This window comes from Budorcas taxicolor, chromosome 1 (genome assembly GCF_023091745.1).
Source record: "Budorcas taxicolor isolate Tak-1 chromosome 1, Takin1.1, whole genome shotgun sequence".
NCBI lineage: Eukaryota > Metazoa > Chordata > Mammalia > Artiodactyla > Bovidae > Budorcas > Budorcas taxicolor.
Genome location: NC_068910.1, coordinates 29,983,678 through 30,006,296, shown reverse-complemented (window position 1 = coordinate 30,006,296; position 22,619 = coordinate 29,983,678). Strand labels below are relative to the sequence as shown.

Here is a 22,619-nt window from a genome sequence, read left to right as displayed (position 1 = left end):
TCCTAAGTTGCCTTTGGGGGTGGGGCTTATAGCAGAATGCCTCCTTCTGTCTGCAGCCTTGTGGTATTTCTGTGTCTGTGTCTCTTGTAGTGGCTGCATGAGATGGTGTTTGAACCCTATAGCATGAATGCTGGTGAGTCATGGCATGGTACAAAAGCACAGCTGCAGAACTCTGTTCTCTTTCCCAGCTTTTCTGAGTTTTTAAAAAAGGAAAAGGAAAAGACATTTGTCATCTTTTCTCCTCAGAAAGTACACTCTAATAGATTGCCTGCATTTCCATACAAACACAGACACACTCCCAACCTACCTGTACTCATGTCTTTGCATTATTTGTTAGATTTTAAAGTAAAGCAAAGGATATATGACTATTAAATGTCATAACAGTGATCACCATCTTATGTATCACTTAAAGAATATAAAATCAGGGAATTCCCTGGTGGTCCAGTGGCTAAGACTCTGCACTCCCGATATAGGGGAGCTGGGTTTGATCCCTGGTCAGGGAACTAGATCCCAGGTGCCACAACTAAGACTCTATGCAGCCAAATAAGTAAAAATAAATATTTTTTTAAAAAGGATATAAAATCTTATCAGTAAGGATTTGGGGAAACTGGCCTTGGAAGTAGATCTAGAGGTTTGAGCTGGTGTAAGACAGTAAAGAAATTGCAGTGGCCCCAGTGGTGGAGGGGACGCTGCATGGTGGCTTCATCTTTCCCCACGCCCACAGGTGGGGCGACACTGCTCATGGCTCTGTCTTTGCAATTAGGACAGTGATGACGATAGGGAACTTTGACTTTTCCGTTTCCTGTCCCTTTTGGTCTTAACTTGAACATGTAGTTTTGGAGAGTTGTAGGAGTGGGATGGTCTCTGCTCCAGTTTTTTACCATGTCTGTCCAGCTATTGTCTCATAAACTCACTTGCAGAGGCGGTGGCGCGTTTGGAGAAAAAGCCATGCCCTCTCTAAATATTCGCTGTTCTAGAACACCTTCATCGTATAGGATGCTTTATGGAGCTGTCGGAGCTCTGAGAGTGGATGATGCTACATAGAACTTTTCTCTCCTAGGTCATTGATCCAAATCCAGTACCCCAGATAGTGTAAGGCATTGCTTGTCGGCCCCACCTGCTTTTAGTGGGGTGGAGTCAAGTGAATCAACTACCAGGAACTAATGCACAGAGTCTACGTCTTTATTTGTCCATCACAGATTAGACCAAATAGTGACTGGTGAAAAGGTTCTTGGATGATTTTTCACTGGTTGTTGTGACTTTCTGTGTATTAAAGTTCTAATAGAGTGTGTTTTTGATTGTTATTTACTTAAGTGTTGGTCGCTCAGTCGTGCCTGACTCTTGGCGACCCCATGGACTGCAGCCCACAGGCTTCTCTGTCCAGGAGATTTTCCAAGCAAGGATACTGGAGTGGATTGCCATTTCCTTCTCCAGGGGATCTTCCCAACCCAGGCATTGAACCCGGGTCCCCTGCATTGCAGGCAGATTCTTTACCAACTGAGCTACAAGGGAAGCCCCCATGTCACCAGTAATGTGACTTGAGAGTCTGCTGTGGAGCTATCTTTCTTTGTGTATCTAGTATTTATACAGTCATTAGAATCGAAATTTTCCTTGGACACCTCATATTTTCATATTCTTAATGGCTGGATTCCCTCTGTGAGATTAGCTCACTTGTCCATTTTCTTGTGATAACCAAGTTGCTCCATTTGTAAATTCTGTACATATTGTTTTCTCGACTTTTGTGACCCCATGGACTGCAACATGCCAGGCTTCCCTGTTCTTCACTATCTCCGGTAGTTTGCTCAAATTCATGTCCATTGAGTCAGTGATGCTATCTAACCATCTCGTCTTCTGCCATCCTTTTCTCCTCTGCCTTCATCATCAGGATCTTTTCCAATGTGAGGACTCTGCATCAGACAGCCAAAGTATTGGAGCTTTAACTTCAGCATCAGTCCTTCCAATGAATATTCAGGGTTGGTTTCCTTTAGGATTGACTCGTTTAATTTCCGTGAAGTTCAAGGGATTCTCAAGGGTGTTCTTCAGCACCAGTTTGAAAGCATCAATTCTTTGCCGTTCAGCCTTCTTTATGGTCCAACTCTCACATCTATACATGATTATTGGAAAAACTATATCTGTGACTGTTTGGACCTTTGTTGGCAAAGTGATGTCTTTGCTTTTTAATATGCTGTCTAGGTTTGTCAAAACTTTCCTTCCAAGGAGCAAGCGTCTTTTAATTTCATGGCTACAGTCACCATTCACAGTGACTGGAATCCAAGAAAATAAAATCTGTCACAGCTTTCACTTTCTCCCCTTCTAATAGCCATGAAGTGATGGGACTGGAGGCCATGATCTTAGTTTTCTGAATGGTGAGTTTTAAGCCAGCATTTTCACTCTCCCATTTCACCTTCATCAAGAGGCTCTTTAGTTCTTCTTCACTTTCTGCCATTATAGTGGTCTCATCTTCATGTGTGAGGTTGTTGCTATTTCTCCTGGCAGTCTGGATTGCAACTTGTGATTGATCCAGCCTGGCATTTCACATAATGTATTCTTCATATAAGTCAAATACATATATACAGCCTTGTCATACTCCTTTCCCAATTTTGAACCAGTCAGTTGTTCCATGTAAGGTTCTAACTATTGTTTCTTGACTATAAATATATATATATATATATATATATATATATTTGCATTTTTGTTGGAGAACTCACTGCCTTGGAATGTTGTTGGCTCTCTGCAAATGCTTCTAGTTCTGTCCGCCACTGTCATTTCTTTTCTTAAAGTAACCCACAGACCTGCTTTTCATCATGCACTGGATGCTTACCATGTCCAGAGCAAGGGGGTGATGGAGTTTCCCTGCACACTCATTTCTGGGTAATACTACAAAGCGATCTTCAAACTGGGTTCCATGATGAGTATTCCTGTTAATATGGTCATTAGTTGCTGGAGTTGAACCAAGATAGCAGATTAGGTGAAAAACATCTCTAGAGGTCTTGAGTTGTCTATTGAAGTTGAAAAATAGAGGAGAGAACATGACTTCTTTCCTACTAAACTTCCCATACGACTTTTTATTGCTGGATTTTCTTCCTACCCAGTCTGCGCAATACCTGTTGATTAGCCTGTGGAATTGTCTGAGAAACAAGTTTGATCTTGAGGGGTGGGGAGAATCTAGGAAAAGAAACTAGAGGAAGGGTGGCTGACTCAGAGCAGCCTTTGAAGCTGGAAATGGGACAGCTTCTCAGGCATACAGGAAGTCACCAGCCCTCCACTGGCCAATAGGGCATGTGCTGTCTTTATGCTGAGTGCTGAGTGCCGAGAGCCTCGTACTAGAATGAGATCCACTCTGAACAGCTACAAATGACCTGTGGGAAGAAGAAACACGTGTTCAGCATTTGCAAGTAGTTTGAAACGATTTCAGATAGAGGAGCACGTGGATATATTCTGTTTTCCTGTCCCAGTTCTTCCTCAGAAAATTAAAAAAAATGTGTTTGAGCTTTTAAGAATAGCTAATTAGTAACATCCTTGCATCTTAGCTCAATTCTAAAATTATTCTGGCCAACTGATTGAAAGCTCTGTTTATATAAAAGTGTGTCCCATAGAATCTTCTGAGAATCTCAGATTACAGATAGCAGCCAATGACAAGTTGGCAAACTTATCCTGTAAAGGGCCAGGCAGGAAATACTGTAGGCATTAATAGTCTCTGTCACAAGTATGTAACTCTCTTTTGTGGCCTAAAAGCAGCCATAGGTAATACAGAAGCTGATGAATGTGACTGTGTTCCAATAAAACTTTATTTATGGACACTGAAACTTACATTCCATGTTATTTTCATGTCAAAAAAATTTTTTTGTTGTTATTCTCTCAACTGTTTAAATAAGTAAAAACCATTTTTATCTCATGGACTGAACAAAAACAGGTAATGGATTGGATTTGGTCCCCGGACTAAAATTTGCTGACCCATGACCTAAAATGCAGCCATGAAATTAAAAGACACTTACTCCTTGGAAGGAAAGTTATGACCAACCTAGATAGCATATTCAAAAGCAGAGACATTACTTTGCCAACAACGGTCCGTCTAGTCAAGGCTGTGGTTTTTCCTGTGGTCATGTATGGATGTGAGAGTTGGACTGTGAAGAAGGCTGAGTGCCAAAGAATTGATGCGTTTGAACTGTGGTGTTGGAGAAGACTCTTGAGAGTCCCTTGGACTGCAAGGAGGTCCAACCAGTCCATTCTGGAGGAGATCAGCCCTGGGATTTCTTTGGAAGGAATGATGCTAAAGCTGAAAATCCAGTACTTTGGCCACCTCATGCAAAGAGTTGACTCATTGGAAAAGACTCTGATGCTGGGAGGGATTTGGGGCAGGAGGAGAAGGGGACGACCGAGGATGAGATGGCTGGATGGCATCACTGACTCGATGGACATGAGTCTGAGTGAACTCCAGGAGTTGGTAATGGACAGGGATGATTGCTGTGCTGCGATTCATGGGGTCACAAACAGTCGGACACAACTGAGCGACTGAACTGAACTGACCTAAAATGCCACAGTGCTTCGTATTTTTTTAAGACTTCCATGTGTCAGTACTTATCTCAAGCCTCATGATCAAGTGTGTTATGTTAAAAAAAAAAATAATTTTCTTCTACTGGCTTGCTTTTATGTATAGGCGCATCTTTACTCAAACCATATTTTAGGTAAACATATTGGTGTTTCTTAAAATATGGTAAACATGTTTTTTGAATGTTGGCTACCTTGATCAACATCCCAAACATAGTGTACCGCATAGGATGCCTCACCCCCAAATATAAGCACCTGCTATGAACTTGAGATGTAAATAGCTCAAAAGTGGCAAACATGCTTATGTAAAATGTAATTTGTAAATAACAGATGGCACTTATTTACTAGGAATGGGAGGCAGTGATGAGAATGAAGTCATCTGGAACCAAAAGAATGAAAAATGTATCAAACCTGTCCAGGTCCCCAGTTAGGATGAAACTAACTAGCATGCTACCAAACTCCCAACCCGGCACCAGTCTGCCTGACTCTGTGCCCAGCGTAGGCTGTGGTCCCTGGCGTGCTTACCACAAGGTGATTCCAACAGACTGAGGCCTCGATGGCTGCCAAGGAAGAGAGGGAGGCAGGGTATGTCTTCTGCTCCTGTTAGCTCTCAGGGGGATTGATTTTAGCTTTTGAAGAGCGATAAATAGAATTGTGTGCAGCTGGGCTGTAAGTGGCTGGCTTTATCAGTTGCCTCCATGCTGACATCTTCAACCTGTATCTTTACTGTAACCCACAAGCCTGGCCATCAAGTACAGCACCACGTTATCCAAGGCCAGGCAATTGTCACATCTGTTCTAAAGGAAGTGTTGACTTAACCCAGCCCAGGAAACTGCCACCAAGAGAAAAAGGTCTCCAGAGATTGTATGATTGGAGAAGGAAATGGCAACCCACTCCAGTATTCTTGCCTGGAGAATCCCAGGGACGGGGCAGCCTGGTGGGCTGCCGTCTCTGGGGTCGCACAGAGTCGGACACGACTGAAGCGACTTAGCAGCAGCAGCAGCAGAGATTGTATGGGACCTTTTAAGTTACTTACACTAACAGTTGGTCTGCAACTTGAGTCACAGTTGATCCCAGTGTTTTACAAGTTCTTATTTATTCATATTCTCTCTCTCTCACACACACAGTCGCTGTGTGTATCTTTATTTGGAAGCCAAAGAATCTACTTGTATCTTGAAACAATATGTCTTAAGAGACCTTCCTTCAGTCACGATTGAGATGCTATTATAAAAATGTAAAAAAATCCATGCTCATTTCTTAGCTGTGTTGGGACACATCTCTGAGGTTCAGGCAGTAGAATCTGAGATGAAAGACATGAATCTCCTTTTCATGATTTTGGTGCATGGAACGGGTAAAATTCACTATCACATCAGCATGTGTGGGGAACAGATTCCATCCAGGTCTCCGATGCAGTTCCCAAATGGGATTCGACCTGTCGTTCCCATTTTTTTCTGACAGTGGCTATGACATAAGCATCTTAGACTCTCTACACACGGTAGATACTGGGGATCTGTGTGATAATGATGATAATGTCAAATACATAGTCTCATACACAAAGGATTTATTTTTCTTCTTTTTGGCGATTTAAAATCCAGATTACAGTGATTTAAATATCATGGCAATCTGAAAAGCAAATGCCCTTTAATGATTGATTTCATTGCACTTTATAAATTCTAATAAATTAGGCTTTCACATTCCGGCTGAGACCTCAGTTGACTTTTTTGAAGGGTGTGGAGTATTAGTGCTTTGCCCCACCTTTGTTCTCATACTGATGAGGAGGCCAGGGAATTATTATGAGATAATTCATAACAGTTCATATCAAGATAAATAATTCCTTGCAGTAGCGTTGTCTCTCCATCCCAGTACTTGAAGTTGTTTTACCTGTTTGTGTTCATTTTGAGGATGAAAACGGCTGTTTAGTTGCAGAGTCATGTCTGAGTCTTTTGGGACCCCCATGGACTGTGGCCCTTCAGTCTCCATGGGACCTTACAGGCAAGAATACTGCAGTGGATTGCCATTTCCTTCTCCAGGGGATCTTCCCAATGGTGCCAGCGGTAAGGAACCCACCTGCCAGTACAGGAGACATAAGAAACGCCAGTTCGTTCTGGGTTGGGAAGATCCCCTGGAGGAGGGCACAGCAACCCACTCCAGTATTGTTGCCAGGAGAATCCCATGGACAGAGGAGTCTGGTGGGCTGAAGCCCGTAGGGTCACAAAGTCAGACACGACTGCAGTGACTTAGCATGAATGCATGCATTATACTTTTTCATCATTTGTTCTCTCTTCAGTAGTTTGACTAAAATTTCTTTCATGTTCATACAAGATCCTCAGTCTTTTCTGTTCCTGCGCTTCTATCTTTAATTCTCTTCTTTGCTGGGGCTTTTGTCTGAAATGCTGTGAAAAGGCTGGCGCTCTTTACGTGACTATGTAATTCGATATATCCCATGTTGGGTCTGAAAACTATGTTCTACACATAAATGACTTTTCCCTTCTTCCCAGCAGGAAAATTGCAAGGATTCCAGTAGCTAATTTTGAGATGTATAGAGCCAGCTCGGTAAACATTTGTTGAAAATCTAACTTTGAGTCCTATGCTTTCTCTTGTTGAAGTGCATTTATGAGAACATGCTCATATCAGAATAGTTTCTTTGTGTGTATGAACTTTTTTTAAGGACACTTAATAGTATGCCTTTTGCTTAAATGAGAAGCTTATTGTATAGATTCCCTGAGAATTGAGTATTTGAAAATCAAATTCCTGCTGTCCAAGTATTTGATGAAACATGGAAAATTATTTTAACAATTATTTGTGGCTCTGGAGTTGCCATTACTCTGATTTTCTTGGCTTGATCCCTTTTGGTCTTAGATGGACCTTACCTTTCTCCTCTTCCCCACCATATCTTTCTCCGCACATTCTTTTCACATTCATCTCCACACCTTCTGTCTGCCTTTCCAACTAGTAGCCAGACCCTTCTTTGCTTATCAGTCTACTACCCTGGGAACTCTGACGGTAGCAATTAAAATATATAACACTTCCCTTTCATACATTAAAAAGCAGTAAAACCTTCATGTGAAATAACTAAGGGGACATATATAGTAGGAGGAGGGGTTCTTGCTCCTGCAGGCACCTTGCAGTGGGGACTGTTTTTCTTATATGATATAAATGAAATCTTCACTCTGCCCACTTGTACACCTACGCATGTACTGAGCGTCTCCAAGGAGACAAGGAAACCCGGAGTCCAGTGATGGTGAATCCTCCTCAGAGACAGCAGGCTGGAGTCTCAGGCAACTCTCCCAGGCGTCTTGGCTTCCAGATGCCCCTCTCAGACAGCCTCTCTTCCCGAGGCTCTTGCAGGCAGTCTTTCTCGAACATGTCTCTCCCTTCCCAGACGCCGTAGCACGTCCACTCCATCCGAAGGGCTGGTCGTGGTGAGTTCACTAGACGGAAGGCTGCTGAAGGGACAGTAAGGGTGGGTGCAGTAGGGAGCTGACAGGAGGGGTCCATCTTTCCCAGGATCTTTTCTTTGTCACCCGCTGATTTATCTGTGCTTCCATTTCATTGCCTCCCTTTGCACCTCTTAGACACAAAGGCACTGTACAACCTTCCATAGCATCTCAAAAATATTTTTTGTGACCACACTACAGTCATAAGCTCAGTGTAGTGAGATTGTTCTTTGAAGAGAAGTAGTCCTCTTGCTGATTAAACATTTTTAGTAATCTTTTCGTGAGCATATACCCCTGACCACTTGCATTGCCCTTCCCCTGAGTTGACTGCATGGGAACTCCCATGCCATCTTGCCTTCCCCCACTGCACCTCGTGTCTCTAACTTTTCTTGGGACTGTAAACACTGTTTTCTTATGTAAATGACATCTGTTCCTCTTTGAAAAATATACTGCCATCATAAGCCCATTTCTCACACTTTCTAAGATTATAGTGTCCGATCTTTTTGATACGTGGACCACATCTTTGTTTGAATCTTCCAGGCACAAATAATTGTCGTGTAGAAACGATTATTGATGTGATCCCCAGTGAATCTTGTCCTGTCTCTAAACTCCAAGCGCATCATTTAACGGACCTTCTCGACATCTTGTCCGAGTGCGCCTTCTTGGTTCTCAGCTGAATTGATTCGGATAGCCTAACTTGCCATGTGATTTTCTAGCGAAAGGTCTGCAAACTTCTGGTTTCTGTTGCCAGCCCTAATGTCCTCTTTGGAAAGGTGGAGCTAGATGTTATTCCTAATAAATCCTTTGTCAGTGAATGACCTCACAAAGGTTTATTGGTGATGTATTTTTATTTTTTTATTTGAGCTTTTTTTTTAATAGTATCTTTTTTTTTTTTAGTTTTTGGCTACACAGCATATGGGATCTTAGTTTCTTGTGCAGGGATCCAGCCCACGCCCCTTACAGTGGAAGCATGGAGTCTTAATCACTGGATCACCAGAGAAGTCCCTTTATTTGAACTTGAGGAAAGATTGCTCAGTCATGTATTCTGCCCTTTGGAGGAATCTCCTTTTCTCCCCCTGGCATTAACTCCAATTGCTAGCACCTCCCCAGTTTCTACCTCTAAGTAAAAACTAGCCCATGGTATACACTCAAAAGACCCATTTGTTTTCAGCACAGTTTGTGCTCACAGGTGTATAAGGTACCTTTTGAGCTGACTGAGAGGTCAGACTGACTAAGTTTGTTTCTTACATAGTCCATCAAGATCACTTCATTTTGATATTCCTTCACAAATATCTTTATCTGCAGGGTGGTCCACCACTTACTTAGCTTCTCCTTTTTATTTGGGCTCAGATGAGGTGAAAGTGTTACTTTCAACTCGAGTTCCCAAGCTCCCTCAAGAAGAATTGGAGAAGGATGAAGGTACCTTTGAAAAGAGCCCATTAGTATCTGAAATTCCTGACTTTGCCCTGCTCCTTTGTGGCCTCTCTCTGCCCTCTTTCCTCCATGTCCTAAGCATTAATACTCTACATTGCATGTCAGATTTATGATATTCATCCAATGTCTGCACAGATGGATTGCTATGCCCGAGGAATTGCGGATGAAATTGGCAACCTCCAAGAGAATGTATCCAAATTCTGGAAAGTTTTCCAACTTAGACTGATGGGAAGTTTGATTTGCTGTTTTATTTGCCCGGAAACGGAAAAGTCAAGATCTCATCCTCATGTGTCCTTCCTGGAATCCTTTTTTTGTGAAGGAGACCCTGAACCTGTGTAATAACATGAATGTTTTCCTTTTATTTTTCCTTCCAGGCGCTTCAAGTGGCAAGACAGCTTCTTCTCCAGCAGCAACAGCAGCAGCAAGTTAGTGGGTTAAAGTCTCCCAAGAGGAATGACAAACAGCCAGCCCTTCAGGTAAGTACCAAGTCTTTTTTTTTTTTTTTTTTTTTAAGTTGATGTTATACACTTTGGGATAGCTGGTAAACCATTCAGAAGTGGATTGTGTTGAGAATTACAAATCATGTAAGGAAATCTTCTGCAAAGGAAAAGTGCATTTTCTTTTTGTTTGTTTAACAGTAGTACATGACACTTTGGGAAGAAAAATGTCTGTTCAACCAACAGTTCTGTTGTTGGGAGTAAGAAAATCTAATGAGACAATTTAATCGATGGCTGAGGAGTTGTTGGCATGGGTGGCTTGTTAGGCTGTGTGGCTTACCAATGGGGAAAAGTTCCTAGTACTCACATATGTCACTCATTGTCTCGTGATCTGTCTAGAATTGGGACACACACGCACGTTATTTCAGTGCAGTGGTTTTCAACCGGAGTGGTTTTACCCCTCAAAGGACAGTGGGCAGTGTCTAGAGACATTTTCGGCTATCACATCTTGGGGGGGAATGGGTGCTGCTGGCATCTAGTAGGGAGAGGCTGAGAATACTGCTAAACCTCCTGCAATGTACAGGACAGCCTCCCACAAGAGAAAACTAGTCAGTCTAAAATGTTAATATTGTCAAGAACTTATTTGGCTTGAGGAAGATAGAGTATTTTCAATACACCTAATAATGAGTGTAATACATCCTCTATTCTTCAGTGGATGTTTCTCAGATATTTCTAAATTATTAATAAAAATCAGCAAGCAGTCTGTATGTAAAGACTAGCAGCTTCTCATTTCAGAAGCTTTAAGGTCAGGAGTTAGCAGAGTGGAAGGAGTGAGTTCACAAATAATCTACTTTCAATCTTTGACTTGAAGCAGAAAATGGTCATAGACATTTCAGAGAAACTAAACTCGGAGTATCTGTGCTCACATGCAGGACAGGGAAGGCACTTTTACTCAGAGCTAAGAGTGGGCAGCCCCCTAACTGGAAAGCAATATTGAGTTTCCCACACTGAACATTCTAGAAAAGAATTTATAAGTGGGAGCTGGTGGGTATAACTTGATGCTGATTAAGATGACCACAAGGTCAACCCAGAATCTAGCTTGGGTTGACTTTTTTCAGATCAGGGAGAACCAGTGTACCAGTCCCTAAATTATCCTACAAAGATCAAACTGACCTTGGACCACACGTTCTAGTTCTTGTACATCTGCCTGTAAATTGTCACTGTCTAGGGCACATTCAGCATGGTGTAGAGGCACTTTCTTGGCACAGTTGAATCACAGTGTGCATTGATTCCTAACACTTCTAAAAGCAGTGGTTTGGAGAACCACCGCCAACCCATATGCCTTTTCATGAGTATGAATGCCGGGGACATTTTTAATGAGGTCCAGTGCCACTGAGGTCCCATGTCAGGTGCTATAAGCAGTGCTTTGTTGTGCCGATGTCTTAAGAACAGCTCTGGAGGATGAAATATGACTGTGTTGACCTTTCAGCTGTGAGCTTATTTGTCAGGATTCAAATAAGTTGAAAGGATCAAACTGAACAGTTTCCGTAGTCAGACTGGGAATTGTGTTTCAGAGGTCAGCAGTGGAGGCCACATTGCAGATTCCAGAACATAGCCAATTGTTGGTACATATTAAAGTACTGGGGCATCTCCTGCAGACAGAGACACAATTAAAATTCTAATTTATTAATGTATACAGGGAGCTAGCCCAGCCTGTCACTCAGTGATTCAAATGACTGTCCATTCTTTCTGCCTCCCCCTCAGAGCTCTCACAGCCTTAAAAATACTGTGACTCCTCTGGAATTTATCAGACCTCGGATGCATTGGGAAAATAACAATATATTATTGTTGGGGGGTGGCCACAAAATTTTACATGTAGTAGTGTTTTGGTTGGGGATCATTTTAAAAAGGACACACAGAATGGTCTAATGAACTGCTCTTCAGTGTTGAGTTGTATTTTTTTAGACCAGGCTTATTTTCTATTTACTTTTTTAATTATATAAGGCCTGTTTAGATAAGCAAAGGGCAAGGTGAATGAAGTTCCTTTAGGGCTAAGTATATGAAGTCAAGTTTCAGGGGATTTCCTTTGGAGGGCGTTTTCCCCTTCTTGTCTGTTACAAGGTTTTTAGCCACCAGAAGAGTATGACACAGGGAGCTTTGTTTTTCTTGGCGAACGACAGTATCAAAACCAGCCTAACACATTCTGCTGAGCACTTCAGTCTGTAGGAAAAGCACGGGGCAAGGGGGCCATGTTGGATGCTGAATTAGCTAAAGACGATGTTTTGAGTCCTTTCCTGCCCCTTCAGTGGAAGAATTGACAAGCAAAGAATTTAGACCAATTTAAAGAGTTGATTCACGGGGGAGCGGTTGGCCTGTGTGTGTGTGTACACACCTGTGCACAATAGTATGTGTCTCCTCAGCTGCCTGGAGGGTCATGCAGATTCACGTAGTTTTATTCGATTGCCTGGCCTTCCACAAACAGGAAACATTTTTACTAACCAAGGCCACGTGGCATGTTACCTTGCTGTAAAAATACGTATGTAGACTTGGTGATTCATGGAAGGAATAACCTTCACATTTAAATATGTCTTGCCGAGCCATGTCCTTGCTGGGGCGTCTCAGCCGGAGTGGCTCTGACATGAAAGGGGAGTCCTGCAGCAGACCCTAACGGTGCCCCTCTCTGATCTCGTCACCCTTCCTACCTAGACCTATTTTAGTGAATTTCACATCTTCCGCACAGAGGAAAGCTTGACAGGGAAGAAGGATTTGATCTGCTGATAGCTTGAGGAAAAAAAAGAGAGAAACCCAAATCCCCAAATATACTGTGACTCATATTTTAAGCAAATCTCACACTTTCCTGCTTTAGGTTTGGCAGCGCTCTCCAGCTTCACAGGCTGATGATACAAACAAAAGAAAATGGAAAGTTAAGAGGAGGTTATAAGTGGTTACTCGACAGAGATCACAAAATGTAGTCAAACATCATTGATTTGGACTAATTTCAGCAAAATGAGAGTAAATAAGCGAGACATGACACTCTTTGCAGATACACGTCCTGAGCTAAATCTGAGCTGGTCGTGTTCTTGGGTGACATTGTAGTTTATCATGAAGGCATGAATCGGGTACAGATACTGCTTCTGAAGTTCTGGAAGAATATTCTACTTAGGAACCTAAATAGCTCCTTATTTGGTCTATTAATTTGCTTTGCAAATTTTTTTATGAATGGTATGAGTGAGAATTGGAAATTGTCCCTATCATAAATTCAGCCTCAGAAGGATTTGAATTAATTAAATGCAACTCAGCGAATGTTAGTGAAACAGCTACAACTTGTGGGACATCAGGCTCGTGATCAGAGATGCAGACCCATCTAGGAGACAGACCCTGCCTGCAGGATGCTTTTGAGCTGTGAAAGAATTAACCAGGTTTTGCCGCAAGAAGAAAATTGTGTGTGAGTAAAAATAGAAGGCTTGCTTTTATAAATATTTATCTACTTCTGAAGATTGCTAAAACAAGTGCAATAAATGCTTAACAGTGCAGGTGTGCTCATAACCTCGAAAATGTTTAATTTTACTGGCTGAAGATTAATTTGTGAGTAGATGAGCAATTTCATTGATCACATTTTGGAACTTTGACCACCGTTTCTGGGTAGTAATTCATTTGGGCTCTTTAAGCATTTTAATTGTTGGCACGAGGACATAAACTGGACAGAAATCAAATGACACATTTTCTCCTAAGAAAGGAAAAGTACATGTGCATTCTGGCAGCATTCACATTGAGAAAGAAAGTAAACCTTGTGTGTTGCTTCCCGTGGAGAGCTGACCACAGTTTCAGGCCATGTATGAAGAACTTGAACTTGAAACTGGTCGTCCGATACTTCTCTCTTGCCCATCCCCTCCTTCCAAGTTTATCTCATATGCAGGCCCTTCATGCAGGGGGCTATTTCACTGGAAGGAGAGTTGGTGGAATCAACTGGAAGGTCAGCCTTTTCATCCCTTTGGAAGCTCAGGGTTATAATGAGGACTCTGGCTTTTAAGTGGAGGAGGTTAAAATGCAAGATTCAGCAGGTGTTTTTGTAGCATTTTTATTTGCAGTTATATAAAACGTGCTTTAGGCAGCATTTTGCTTGGCATTAATGTCACATATAATCTTAGTACCTCGCATCATTTCCACGTTATTCACTGAGGAATAAATTGGTAAGAGGAAACCCTTAAAGGAAACTATGATTTTATGTGGTAGATAGTGAAATGGAGTGGTTTTAAAATACTGACCCTTAAAAAGTATCCCTATGCAGTGAATTAGTAAAGCATGTAATTCAGGAGAGGGAGGCAGATTTTTTTTTAAATGTCTGGAGTTTTTACTGTCTAGAATTGGTATCCCTGGCAGGAGATTGACAGGAAGTGTTGAAATTTTGGTACCTTTTAAGATTTTGTTGTTACCACATGACTTTGAAGAATCCTCAAACACCCAAAAATATGTTGTGATAAGAAACAATAAAATAGAAAAGATGTTTTTAAAAAGTTATTGATTCTTTCATATTTTGTACACCTATGAAAATATGATAGAAACAGGGCCCTTTTCTAGAAAAATGCACATGCACACGGAATTTTGCATCATTCCAAAGGTTTCATAAAGTTCACAAAGTCCATCTGTTTGCCAAGGTTCAGTTATCTTGCTGGAAAAAAAAATTATTATTTTTTTTCCAAAATAGTGTTTTGTCCTTGGCACCAAACCTCGTGTGAGTTGTGTTATAATGAGTTCCCTCATTTTTGCTGTTTCAACTTCAGCTGTATGTAAGGTGACCCTCTGTCTGTCCAGAACTGCCCTAGTCTGTGCCTGTTGACTGAGTGGATTTGTTAATAACTCTGACTCTTAAAAGTATCCCAGTTGGTACACTGGATTATATGGTACTTGCTTACATGTATCTGAATGTTAAGATGCAAGTGTCATGCTAATATCTGAAGTGTAAGTGTGTCTGGGTCAACATATGCGTATGTTCCCATGTAAAAGATAATTAAGGTTTATGAACTAGCTCCACAGCTACTCTGTAGCGTAGGGAGTATCATGAAACCGTTCTGTGGAGGAGAAAAAGTGGAACTTCAGAGAGGTTAAGTGACTTGCTGTAGAGCACACAGACAATGACAATGCCAGGCTAAGAAGCCAGGTGTCTTAAGACTATAGGCAACCAGTATGTTACCTAGAAGTTAATTATCCCTTCTCCTTCAGTGTATATTTACTCAGCATCTACTGAGTGCTCTGTTTTCCATCAATAAACAAATTTATTATATTTTTCATATCGTGAGCAAAAATAAAACTGAACCAACAAAAACTAATTCCCACTGTAAATATGTAGATTTCAATTAAGAGACTAAGACTTGCATAATTATCCTAATTGTCGTTCTGTGGACGTGTATGCACGCACACCCTTGTGTAGATATCGCAGCAGTGAACAACAGCAGAGAAAAAAGTTCTTTCTTATTCTCCAGGCTGAAGTGCCCTAAGAGCTTCCATGTGCTGGAACATGGAAATGGTATGTTATAATCATTGTTGGGGCGAGGAGGTGGGAAAGAACATAGGGGAAGAAAAACATACTTGACTGGTCAAAAATGTGTAAATTGCTGACAAAATGACACATGTAATTAAGAGTGCTCCTACCATTTTACCTTGTGGTTTACACCTCTAGTGTTGAAAAAGAGAGCGACTCCCACCTCGCTAATTACCATTATCACTGAAATGCTAGGGTTGGAGTCATTAGTTCCATGTGCATTTAATTAGAGGAAGGCTGAAATTGGATTTAACTTATTACTTTTTCATGGATCACTTTCTTGTCATCACTTCAAATTGGATTGCAGCCCCAGGTAACTAATTATGAGAGCCACAGGATCAAGAGTAAAAAAAAAAAAAAAGGTAATTAGGAATAACACTGTTGGACCCTTGCTGGTCGTCCACTTGTGCTTCGGGAAAAGGGAGGGAGGGGGGAAAAAAAAAAAACCAGTCCGAGCTGTGTTTTGCAGTATTACAGATTAGGGAGTTAGAGGTATGGATGATTGCTGAGCATCATGGGAGTCTGTCACCACCCATAGTGGTTTCTGTGATATACAACTGAGTTGAAGATGTCAAGTCGACATGGTTCCACAGTCAGCTCCCTAATACCTAGATTAAACTTGTAAAAGCAACAGATTGCTTGTAGGTATGAGGCATCTCAACAACTGTGTCGTCTGCGGCCTTACATATATGATTACAACAAAGCTGTCAAGATGCCTCTGAGCCAAATACAGAATATTTTAAGTACAGGGAGTTAGAATTTAATGAACATATTAATGTTCCAGAAGCATCATTCATATCTGACAGGAAGACATATCAGTCAGCAAAGCAGTAAGGTTTAGGGTTTGTATATCGGGAATTTTTGTCAAAGTTTCCAGCCAACCATTTACTTAACTTTCTTGTTTGTTCCCCAGTCCCCGCCCCCCGCCCCACCCCAATGTTGTGGATAGGCTTGCTGACGTTCTGTTTCTCCTTCCGCCCCCATCGAAAATACTTTAAAACAAATGATATTGTTTCCATGTGCAGAGCAGAATTCAGAACTGCAGGCAATCAATTTTATTGACATCGTCTGAAAAAAATGTTGATGACAGTTGGAGGATGTGAAAGGATCGGATTTTTAAAGTCACTGGTACTAACCGTGGCAAAAAAAAAAAAAAAAAAAAAATTGAAATATAATCTTAATTTTAAAAAAAAGGCCTGTGAGGTAAACTCTCCTAAGAAGGGCATCTTCGTTTGTAGACTGTGATGGGCTGGTGAGAAATCTTGATATCAAACCTGATGGTTGCCATGATGCGGGGAAGAAAACTTCCCAGAGAAGTGAATCACCAAGCAAAGATGGCTCGAGTTTCCTTAAGTTGTTTAAAATTGGTTTTAATGTTCTGTTAATGTAAGCAAATAATCATGATTCAGTCTTGGGTGACTTTCAAGCCTGGGTAAGTGAGGCTGGCTCATTATTTTCCAAGGAGCCTAGGGAAGTGTAGACCGTGATGTGCCCACCCAGCAGAGGCCAGACCATGAATATTCCCGAAGTGAGAAAATTCTCTTCCTGGAATTATGAGTCCTTTTCCTGTGTGAACCTTCTAAGCAAAATCTCAAGAACCAAAATAGTAATCATCAAGTCTAATGCAGAAAATTAAACCCTTTTTTTTTTTTTTTTGGAACATCTTAAGTTGATTTAGAAATTTTGTACACAATATTCGTCTGTGGTTGAAAGGGGCCATACTGAGGTCAAGTGATGTAGTGTTTTCCATTTTTCCATATGAGCCTCACAGTGTGTGATAAAAGCAAACTCCTTTATTTTGTAAGTCTGCAGGAATTTCTGATGAAGTGCAGAGGTCACGTTCCCTGTCAATTTGAGTAGCCAGCATTTTTTAACTACTGTTTTTTCTTCCTTTTTTGTGTGTGTCTTTTCTTCCCTGCCCCCACCTCACCAGAAACCATGACACTTTTCTGACACATGAACAGTGAAGTCCTCCAATCTGAAACTCATTAGCACACAGCATTGGACCCTGTCCAGTGGTTAGAAAATTTCCTGAAGCCTAGAATAACAGCATTTGGTGCAAGCACCATGGACCAGAAGTGACAATGGGGCTAGTCGAGCTCCCCTGGCGCCCTGCCCAGTCAGGAAAGCCAGCTGACCATGCAACCCAGGGAGACAGAGGTCATGCACAAGGGATGGGCCAGAAAAGTCTGGTCCTTAGAGAAATACGCTTCTGAAATCATAAGGCAATATCTTTTTTCCCCTATGCTTATTATTTCAATTGAGTTGGAGGTATTTATCAGCATTCGCTGTAGGAACATAAAAGCAAGCAATTAGAGAAGTGGGATGAAAACCAGTTTCTACAGGATAATATTTTGTACTTCTCTAACTGTTGGGTATTACACAATCTTTGGGTTTCATTCATTCATTCATTTATTCAAACTTTGGTTCTTAAACCTCATTATCCAGATAACAGGACCTAGAGGAAAGTCTTGCCCTAACATTAGAAAAATTATGCAATTCACCGTGGTTCAGAGTAATTGAAGCCAGGTTTTCAAACAGGAAACTGAGTCCCAGAAATACAGCAGTAATAATATTTTTTTAAAAAACAAAACTTAGATTGTATTTCTCAAGAGTCACCTACTAAACAATGACCGGATGAGGGTAGATTCTATGATTATTCCCATTTTACAGACGAACAAAGTAGGACAGAGAGAAATGAACTTGCCCGGGGCCAACAGTTGACAGTGGCAGAGCTGGGATACTAGTTCAGACAGCCTACCTCCAGATTCTACTTCTATCCATGTCATTCTCCCTTCTCTCCCTGGAGGAAAGCCTCGGCCTCACAAGCAGAGACAATGAATGGAATGAAATCAGAGTTGCTGATGCTTGTCACTAACCACTAGACCACACCGTCTCCTAATTTGGACATATGTTTATGGGCGTATTTGAAAAATAGTGCTTGTAATTGAAATATGCACTTTCTAAAGGGAAATGACGCTTGGGAAAGAGAAGAAAGACGGGTATTACTCAAAGCCTGCAGACAACTCTGCAACTAATTGTCTAAAGGCAGCCGTTGAAATTGAGAAGCAGTTTGGAAAATGTACAGTTTGGGAAATTTGTGTACCGATGTAATTACGGTAGTTGTGAGTTGATGTCATGCCTAGTAACTGTTTTTGTATTGCTTGGGCCTTTGTTACTGAGCTGTGATATCATGAGCAAACTATTATAAACATAGCATGGATATAGCATGCTTGTGTAACAAAAGATCGGGAACTTTTATTAAGTTTGTTTTCCTTGTCATATTGTAAAAATTTATTATGTGTACTGTGTATATTAGAAACAGATTTGGGTAATTCTGTCTAAATGAAGTCATCCTGGCTATTTCCAGACTGTCTGTTTTTGGTTGTGAATAATTTTCATACATCAGATGGTTGTCATATTTAGTCGCTCTCAAAATTTTAAAGAGAACATATCCCATTTTGAACTTTGGGTGGACTTGAGCTGCCTTGCCATTGGAATTGTTTGAGTTAGAAATTATTGCCCAGTAAATTACAGAGGCTGAATACTCGTCATTTCTAAAGGGTCTAGGGCTGCTGACTTCTATTCATAACTTTTCCCCCTTCATCAAAAGAACAGATTTTTAACTACTTAAGTAGTAGAACTTCAAGCTGCCAGGACACAATGGGGCAAGGCCTGCCAGCCCTTGTCCTTTTATGTTACATCCCATTGAGGAAATTCGGTAAACATTCAAACAGACAGAGCCTAGCATTTATCGGTGTTCGTGGTAAAATGTGGATTTTTAAACGGGTAACTCAAGAACTGTGGATGACTCAAACCTTCCTAGCTGTTCTCCTCTAGCGCCTTCTTTTGCTACCAAGCTTTTAGAACCTGAATATTCTGTCTGCTGTTTCCAACTTTTTTTTCTTTCAGTCACTTTCCTTCCTAACCTCCCCCATATCTGGCTTTTCTGCTCATTGTCTTGAATGTGGTTGTCACCAAACGCAGGGGCCGTGTTTCCATCCTTACCTCAGCTTGTCTGACTTAGTAACCTGTGGTCCTCTGGCTGACTCTTGTTCCTGGAAATTGCCTTCCAAACCTCTTTAGTTCAGCGCCCCCTGGTCCCCATCCCATCTTCTTTTTGTCTGCGCTTCTCTTCTGGAACCCAAGTTCATTCCTTTCCCGAAGGTCAGTTCCTTGGACGGTCTCCAGTAGTGCCTCTGTCTGTTTGCTTATTCTTGTACCACTGGACACATGGCTCCATGCCTGTTTGTACCCCTCTCAGTTGCCTGTCCATGGCTCGCTCTCAGCTCACCCTCACAGCCATTTAAGTCACCTCTAATCCGACTGATCATTTTTGTTGCCAGGCCCTATTAGTCAGACTCATGCGTCATCATTGACCTAATAATTTCCCTCATCCCCACCACGTTATCAGAGCTGCCATTTTTCCTTCCACTTGGCATATTGTGTCCATTCCTTTCTCTGCGTTTCCCCTGCTGCTACTTCGTTCCAGAGTTCAGACCTTCAGGAAGGATATGCTTATTAGCTCTTGGCAAAAACCAGTCATTTGTCCTACCCCACACCCTCAGAGCATCTTCTGGTCTTGGTGAGGCTCTCTTAGCCTGCCTGCTGCTTCCAGCTTTTCCCGCAGTGCCGTGTTATTCTGCTCCTCAAGAGCTTTCAGTGATCCACTCCTAACTTTCAGACAGTCCACACGCCTCACCTTCTGGTTTCTTAGTTTTCTAGCCTGGGATTAAAGCAGATGACCTGAGGAGGAGGTTGGACTCCTCTTACTGGAGCGGGTGGGGGGTCAGTTCAGAGCCACGGTTCCTTCTGTTAGGAGATGGTCATAAGCGCAGTCCATCTGATAGTGTTTCTAAGTCCTCCAAATCCAGGATTCCAAATAGGGCTTGTTCCAACCCCTGCCATTTAGGCAGAAGGCCCTAGTGATTAAATTGTGTTTAAGTCCAAGAGAATTATCTCTCTGCTTTCTTCAGAAGGAAATTAACAGCTATTTGATATGCCAGGTTTTCCCATATCTAAATTCTCTCCATGTCGCCCCATGATTCTTTGTCATTGATATCTGTTGCTGTGGCCTAGTGGGTTGCTTCCCATCTTCTCTCAATGAAGGATCCGCAGTCAGTTACTCCCTTGTCTGCACACCGAAGAGCTGCTCCATCAAACCTAATGAAGCTGTCTTTAATAAGACATCGGTGAAATTATATCTGGTTTGTTCTTTATTTGATAGTGTAATGGAACTGTTATTTATTCTAGAAATAAAATTAAGAGTTCAAACCACATAGAACAGACAGAGCTCAGAGGTTTTGTTTCATGTAGATCTGAAGTGGCTCTGCCTAGAATGCTGTTTCAAAGATTCTTAAACCACATTGGCCTTTGTAGGATCACTGGGATTGATTAGCCATGTCTGCCATGGGCACTGGAGTTGGGAAGAGTGGTATGTGTTCCTTTTACCTGCCAAGGCTCGCTTATCGACATAGTCTGTGCTGATCACATAGCAGAGTAGAGAAAGACCTGGGATTATTTGTTTCTGCAACATCTAATAGATGCTGGGGCAACTACTGAAATATTATCTAAAATTAAATATGCTCTTTGTGTTTTCCTCATATCCTTATCTGAGTTGGCACAAACTGTGTTCTTATCCTGAACCTCTACTTCTTTGTGGTCAAAAATGAACTGTGATTTCTCTTGAAAGACACAGGATCTTGAACACTGGGCCATCATATCAGCTCAGCTGGGTGGTTGAGAGTTACAGAGATTTGTGTTTCAGAATATGGTGAGAGGAGGCACAGAATGATTAATAGTATGATCTCTGGTGTCAGGCTCCCAGGCTGAAGCCCTAGCACTACCCTTACTGCTGTGTGGCCTTGGAAAAGTAGCTTAACCTCTCTGTATTTCCGTTTTCTCATCTAGAGAATGTGACTGGTTACCTCACCTACCTGAAGGCAGTTGTGGAGATTAAATGATTAATGCATGAAAAGTGCTTGCACAGTGCTTGGGACATAGTAAATTCTCAGAAAAGTTAGCTCTTCTCATAATTATATAAACTCCTTTTAAAGGGAAAGTGAATACCTGTTAAACTTCAAATTATATTTGAATTCAGTTAAAATAATCCCTTTTCAGATATACATTTTAGCAGTGCAACAGAGGCTATCCTTTGGCCGGTAGTCGGTTGTGGTTAACCAGACACGACGGGAAGACATCAGACTTCCCATCTGTAACATGGGGATGACCACATGCCTGACCTGTGGAGTTATGAAGATTAGTTGAGTTACTACATTATAAATGGCCTAACAGTACAGAAAGTGAAAGTGAAGTCGTGTCCGACTCTTTGCGACCCAGTGGACTGTAGCCTACCACGCTCCTCCATCCATGGGATTCTCCAGGCAAAAATATTGGAGTGGGTTGCCATTTTCTTCTCCAGGAAAATAATACAGAGTATGCAACAAATACTCAAATATTAGCTATTCTCCTCTGCTACTATTGTTATCGTTATTTCTTGACAGGAGCATTGTTTTTCTAAATGTATCCACTTTGGCATAAGTGAGAGTCACACTGTTCTGAAAATCCTATCCTGGTCTCTCTTACCCTAGTTTTCCCAGAATTGTATGTGAATTCATGCTCTTTTGTCTTAACAGCCAAGGAGACAGTGCCTAGTCTTGTATCTTGAAGCTGTGGCATTCTGCACTCTGCCTGGCACAAAATAGGCAATTCATAGATATTTCTTCCCTCTGAGTTAGTGAATGGGTGAGTGATGAGTTAATAAATGAGTGAAACATCTAAGCCAAGAAGAAAGGAAAATTGATACTGCTTTAGTTGAGCAGGTTGCAGACTGGTCTCAAGTTCATAAACCTCCAGGAACATTTCAAGACCATAAACACAGCATTTAAAAGAAACCAATGTCAGTTATGCCTAAATCTTCCATTGGGTTGATGAAATGAATCTTGCCAAGTAAGGAGTGAAAATCACAAAACTCCTGCAGTGCTGTTGGACTGCCCGTAATGCTCTGTGCTCACCTCTGTACACTTACTAATCTGTTTAAGGTATAATATTAATGGCATAGAACTTTAATTCCTAAATATAGAAAATTAAAGGAGACTAAAGGCAAAACACAGAAATGTATTTGGTATCAAGATGAAGTTCAATGAAGCATAGCGAAGATGGAATCAATTATGTAATAAACATGGAGGGATGATGGAAAATATACCTAAATCTCTCATTTTGAAA

The 22,619-nt window shown here is 41.4% G+C and overlaps 1 protein-coding gene across 3 annotated transcripts in view; it reads left to right on the top strand.

Moving 5' to 3' along the window:
* FOXP1 (forkhead box P1) overlaps positions 1–22,619 on the top strand; it is a 620,529-nt gene that overhangs the window by 461,203 nt on the left and 136,707 nt on the right. For all 3 annotated transcript variants that reach the window (XM_052637104.1, XM_052636448.1, XM_052635792.1), the window contains exon 7: positions 9,794–9,895. In XM_052637104.1, coding sequence (XP_052493064.1) covers positions 9,794–9,895 — 102 coding nt within the window. The remainder of the gene's footprint in view (positions 1–9,793; positions 9,896–22,619) is intronic.